This window comes from Rosa rugosa, chromosome 5 (genome assembly GCF_958449725.1).
Source record: "Rosa rugosa chromosome 5, drRosRugo1.1, whole genome shotgun sequence".
NCBI lineage: Eukaryota > Viridiplantae > Streptophyta > Magnoliopsida > Rosales > Rosaceae > Rosa > Rosa rugosa.
Window position 1 is genome coordinate 43367252 of NC_084824.1, and position 6755 is coordinate 43374006.

A 6755-nucleotide genomic window follows, 5' to 3' on the forward strand; every position below is an offset into this window, starting at 1 on the left:
ACAAATAAGTGCTTTAACTCTGTCACACAAGGGATCCCGTTATACAGGTCTTATTGCAGCGTTTATGCTACGGAATTTTTATTCAACGTTCGGTACTTGATCCGAGTCAGAGAGCAAAGCATGAAAAATTTATGCTTGTAAATCGGTGCCTTTTGCAGTTGGCTTAACAGATGTCTCCAAAAGGTCTTGTTATTCATAACTCATAAGATTATAAGAAAATGACCTTAAAAGAAATGTGCAGCAACAGATATAACTCTTCCTCTCTGCTTTCCTCTCAAGCAAAAAAGAGAACAACAAAAGCATACTGGAATAGGTAAACAAGGCGCTGAACCATCTCTTGAAACAGAATACTCCCTATGCATTTGTTTACCTATTCCAATATGCATTTGTTGTCCACATTAGGTGAAGATCAACGTGGTACTTTATAAACAAGATAGTCCTCCAAATCTCCATCACATCAAATGTAGTAAGATCATGCTCATTCTAAGATGCAAATGGCTACCACACCCCAAAATATCTATGTTCCCCTCTAACAGCAGGAAGATTACAAATCAATACCTGACACTGTAAAACAACTCACTTTTGTCGCATAGCAATGAATAGCTCTATCGCATTATGCACAGTAGTCAAGTTCAGGTATAAAAAGAACAGTAGACTTAAGTAGTACTGTAATTAGTCAATATTTGTCTCCAGAGATTCCAGGCTGAGACAATATTGAAGATATTTGTGAAAAAGTCATTCCATGAAATTTCACATGTTCAGGACAGTATTCTAGTTAGTCAGTAACTGCTTAATATTGCTAATAACTTCATATCAACATCTCAGAAGACAATATCACAAGTTCCACCCAGACCTAGGAATCTAAAGAACTTAATAACCAGATTTGAGGATTCGAAATTAGCTGGACAACCAGAGACCCTCTAACTTTACAGTATGGGGCATGAAAAATAAAGTCAATAGTTCATTTCAATCTTAAATAATGGAAACTCCATCAATGACTATCCAAGTCTCCAGAAAATGTAAAGACATGACCAGGCTGGTTTGAGCAATTAAATGAGTTCTCTTCTTTTTCTTCCATAACATGAGGATGTACCATAAAATGCAGTAACTTACAAGGGAAAAGCTTATTATCAATTGACCCAGCAGCAGAAAAATGCTAAAATGCACACAATAAACTCAGTGTATGGAAACATAGTTAACTCCAATGATATATAAATGGTATTATTCTTGAGACTATAGGTAGTAACTTACCCTCTTCGTTTATGTTGCTTATATTATTATGCCACTTTGGTTTTCTATGGCTCTACCTCTTTGCAAAACACATATAATCTATAAAGAAAAGTCATTTATCAACTACCATAATCATGTCCACCTTGAAACTATTAGTTGCTTCTAATATAAACCTTCTTGATTAAAAAGTCATTTATCAACTACCATAATCATGTCCACCTTGAAACAATTGGTTGCTTCTAATATAAACCTTCTTGATTACGATACTTCCATATTGTAACTATTCCATCCTTTACTAGATATCCATCCATTGTAAAACAAACTTATAATCTTTAGCATTTCTTTTAATACAGTTTATCAGACTAACTTCACTCTAGCTATCTGCAAAATATTGAAGTTGTTTAGGTAGAAAACAGGTTATAGCAGCAGCAATACATTAATAATTTAGAAGAATAATTTTTCACCTGTTTTAAAATAGAAGGATCCAAATTCAGTCTGATACAAATATCTGTGAAAAAAAAGTGAGACATAGTAATCTATATCACTGTTAACTTGCTTGAACTATCATCAGGACAAAATCCAATAACTGATTCAACAAGTTCACAGATATAAATGCTTTTATCATATACAACTGAAAATAAGTAATAATTCCCCTATAACCAATTCAAGCACAAAACTACATGCAACAGCTAGCAGCATGGCATATAGATTGCATCGAGCATCACACAGAAGCTAAAGTCTCCATGTAAGGATAATTATATCCCCCAACTAGAAAATAGTCCTTAATGGCCAAGTCCACATATGTCTTAAAGGTCTTATTTCTAAGATTATAAGATATGACCTTACCAGGAACATGGAACAAAAGAGATGAAGAAACCTCCTGCTGTTGCTGTTGTTCTTGTTCTTCTTTTCCCTCTCCACCAAGAAACAAGACATAAAAACGAGAAAAGTGATCATAATTGCCACGGAATGCAGCAACTACGGGATTAAGATCAACATGATACTTGACAAACCAGCCAGAGTAGTCCTTGCCCATCTCCATGACATCAAATTCAGCATTACAATCCTTATATATATTATTTTTTGACGAAGAGTCCTCATATACATCAATCAAATACAAATGATCACCAGACTCCCCAAAATATCTATGATCAAATTTCGGAAACTTAGGAGGATAGTATCCAGTTACAACCAGAGGGGCACTAGGAATGGCAAGTCCCAAACGTTCTTCAGCTATGTCATAGTAATGTACCAAATCAGCGTTCTCTCTTACCAAACTGTTTCCATCCTCACCAACACGAATCGGCAGCTCTGTTTCGTCTCTTATCCAATGAATCGTGCCGTTGCAGTACACTGCTCCTGCCATCCAAGTGCATATCAAGGTCCCTGGAGGCGTAAGGCGTCTCGAGAAGCCTCCAAGATCGAGTCTCAGACGAATAAACGTCCACCTGGTGCACCCAATTGTGCTTGCGGGTAGTACTAAGGCAGACCACCTTGTAATGAGGCGATTTGGAAGGGTCAAAAGCCAGAGCATACCGCACGAATTCTGTGCTTTTCCCAGCCCTCGGAGGCGGAAGAGCCAAGAATTGGTTGGAGGCGGGATTGACAACATAGATAGAATGATATTGTGATGTGGGATTGCCAAAATAGATGGAATGATAGTGTCTTCTTTTGTGTGTAGAAAATGGAATGCACAGAAAGAGGCCATTGCAGGACTGAAGAATCTTCAACCCAAACCCATTCCGATCGCCTTGGACGAAACTATTAAAGATGTTGAGACTTTTGAAGGGGTTGATAGAGCGTTGATGGTTAGCAGTGTGAAGGTCATGGACAAAAAGACGAGGTGGGAAAGACCCAGATGGGTTTTTATGGAGAGAAATGAAGGTGAAGTCTTGGGTTGTGTGGGAGAAGAAAGCAGAGACTTTGGGGTTCGGGTTTTGGAGGGTGTGGCGGTGACCGAACTCGGGGTTTGAGATGAGAGAGAGCCAATGCTTGGAGATGCATTTGAGACGAACGACTGATCGAGCTGGCACACAGAGAAGGATTTCTGTTAGAAGTTCTTCGATGTCGGCGACGGTTTCCGCGGCGGACGAGGAGAAGCTCAGTGGTGATGGGTTGACTCTACGGGAGATAGTCTTCCTCTCCATCGTTGGGGGTTTGGGGTTCGACTAATACAGAAGAAGATGAACGCTCCGGTCTCAACTAGGGACAATAGTCACAATACGAACTGCATCATCGCTGTGGGACAAAAGAACTGAAGAAGACTTTACCCAAAACTAGGCTTATTGGTAATTATAGAACGGATTGAATCATTGAATATTAAGGTGGTCTGCCTTAGTACTAAATTACCCCTATACTTTTCTGTCTCATCCTTTGCCTTCCACAGCCTACAACTACTTACTCCCTCCCTCCGAACCATATCTCAGACCCCCACAGCAATGGCAGCTAGCTCACTCGACTCAACCCTCACTGCCTCAACCATCTCCCCTCCTCCAATTACTCCAGCGTCGTCGATGCCGTCGGCCCCGACATCTCCAAGTTTAAAGTCGGCGATGCTGTTTGCTTCGTCGCCGCCCTCGGGTCTTTTGCTCAGTTCATTGTTGCCGATCAGTCCAAGTCTCATGCCCGGCGGGTCCCACCAGGCGTACTCCAACGTTCAGGATATTCTTCACAAGGTCCCCGCCCAGGTGGAGAACGGGCCGTGCGTGGCGAAGGCGGGTCGGGTAACTTCGTCAAGATGTCCACAACGGAATCGAGTACTATGGCGATATGCAGCTGATTTCGGAGGCCTACGACGTGTTGAAGATTTGGATACATTTTCGGTGAATAGTTCAATCAATTCAGAGACTAGTTTGTTGAGAAAAGGGTTTTGCGAAGCCAGTGAGTGGAGCAATTCGAGGTAGTTGTGGGTTGCGGAAGCAATGGAAGATTGAATATCGGGAAGAACAAAACTAGGCTTCTTGGTGGAAGAAGAAGATGAGGAGGGTGATGATGATCTGAGAAATGGTGCGAAATTGGTTAGGGAGAGTAGCATTGAGAAGTTTGGAGTAAAATGTGGAGTGGGCAGCAATGATATTGGGGACTCAGTGGCGGAGGCCAACTCGCTCTGAGCCATTTTCTGGAGTTGAGCTAAGAAGAAGAAGAAGAAGAAGAAGCACCACAAGTGTGGATCAGGAAACGGGTACTAGATTTGGATAATTGTGTAATGCATCCAGGCCATAGATTGCGCCATTCTCTTGCACAAATGGGGTTCTGTCACTTCTATGGATGGAGAGAGAAGAGCGAGAGAGAGAGAGAGAGAGAGAGAGAGGGGGGTAGTTTTGGAAGAGAAATGTCATGAATTGATAAGAAATATTAAAAAAGGGCAAAGGGTGTGTAGAATGTAAAACATGGTGTGCAAATTTCAGCTCCCAATATTAAATTATTAATTGATGTTTCAAGTTTGATAAATTAATTTTTAAAATTAAACAAAAATTATCGAAAAAACTTGATTTGTGTTTTAGTAAAATTGAATTGATAGAGAATAAGTTGCGTTTTTAATAGGAGTCTCTTTATATAGAGAAGTACAAGCATAGAATCAGAGTCTTATAAGGAAATATAATCGTATAATGATTGGATATCTATGAAGATATCTCCGACAATATCAGTAAGACTAACTCTATTACAACTCAGACAAGTAACTCGAGTTTGGGTTAGACACACAAACTAGATGCCTTTAAACACTCCCCCTTGTGTTGCCAAACGTGGTGCTCCTCTCGTTTCCTCGTCAAAAACCTTGCAGAGTTAAAAAAACCCAGTGAGACAAAAATAATCCGGTTGAAGGAGAAAAAGAGTACAACACACCCTTCACGTTTCAAGACCATACATGTAGACATCTCCCTTTGATGTCTGCATCTCCTCCTGATGACTACGGCCATAGGAGTTTGGGTCACTTCTGTAAACCATGCTACCAACATGTTTCTCAAAAGTGGAATTTGACAATGACTTAGTGAACAAGTCTGTCACATTGTCCTCAAAACGAACCTAGTTCACTTTGATCTTGAGGAGAGTCTGTTGTTGCTGATTACGCTTGGTGTTGTCGCCTTTGATGTAGCATTGCTTCATTTGTTCAATGCAAGCAGCATTATCCTCATAAATGCTCGTAGGCTCATCTTGTAGTATCCACATACATTCACGAACCACTTCGTGAAGAGCAATAATCTTTGCATGGTTCAAAGGTATAGCGACTAGGGTCTATTTTGTAGATCTCCAAGATATCGCAGTTTTACCCATGGTGAACACATAACCAGTTTGGGAACGACCTTTGTGTGGGTCAGAGAGATACCCAGCATCATCAAAACCTTCCAAAACACTAATGTTTTTTTGGGATGAGAATAGAGGACGCAGACCAGTTTTGGTGGCATTCTAGGTATGTGATGGGTCCGAATCCATCATCTCTTTGTAAGGATAGAACAAGCCCTTATCATCAGTCCAATGGCCTCGCGTTGGCGCAGAGCTATATCTAGCTAACAAGTTCACTGCAAATGAGATGTCCAATCTTGTGCATTGAGCTAAGTACAATAATGTGCCTATTGTACTCAAGTAGCGCACTTTTGCCTCTAGCACATCTTCATCATCATCATTCGAACGAAGAGGATCATTTTTAGGATCAAGACTACAGATGATCATGGGCGTGCTTGAAGGCTTGACCTTGTCAAAATGCCTAAGCATCCATCAACACGATACTCAAGTTCCAAATCGAGACATAATTGTGTTTTCCCAAGATCCTTCATCTCAAACTCGGATTTTAAGTGTTCAGCGGTTTTCCTTAACTCTTCAAGGGCTTCCAATGAAGATCATGTCATCAACATGAACCGCGATAGAATCCAGAACTTGTCATAGAAACACGTGGGCATTTACATATCTCTTCCTAATCAAGTAGTCACTTTGTCAGCGTTTCAACCTCATTGCAAACGTGCTCCATGGTCTAGAGCCACTTGACTTGGGTGAATAAAGTTCATCAAGAACCTTCATGTATATTCCATATCTAGATCCCCATAAAGATACGCAGTGACCACATTCGTAAGCTGCATGTTCAGTTATTCGGAAACTACCAAACTGATAGGGTGTTGGAGTGCAATGACATCCACTACGGGAGAATATGTCTCCTCATAGTCGATTCCAAGGCGTTTTGTGAGAAGCCTTGCGCCATAAGGCAAGATTACCATATCTTTTTCTCATCACGCTTTCTAACGAAGACCCATTAGTCAATGGGTTTTATGTTAAGAGGTGTCGACATCACTGGCTCGAAAAACCTTCCTCTTCGTTAGAGAATCCAACTTAATCTGGATCGCATCTTTCTACTAAGGTCAAATTTCTCTACGTTGGCATCATTCATCAATGGAGCGTGATTCGATATCATTAGACTCAACAAACTGATGTGCAAATACATCATCAATCATGATGTAGTTTTTATCCCACGTCTCATGTACACTAGTGTATTTTTAGAGAGCTCTATATTCTCAAGAGTAGGTTTTGACGTTGAG

General features: G+C 40.5%; 1 protein-coding gene across 1 annotated transcript; it reads right to left on the bottom strand.

The window, feature by feature from the left end:
- Positions 1–2231: 2231 nt before the first annotated feature.
- Positions 2232–3525, bottom strand: LOC133707788 (F-box protein At5g07610-like). The gene has a single exon (XM_062133273.1). It carries the CDS (start codon positions 3375–3377, stop codon positions 2520–2522), a length of 858 nt encoding a protein of 285 aa, XP_061989257.1. The 5' UTR covers positions 3378–3525; the 3' UTR covers positions 2232–2519.
- Positions 3526–6755: the final 3230 nt, after the last annotated feature.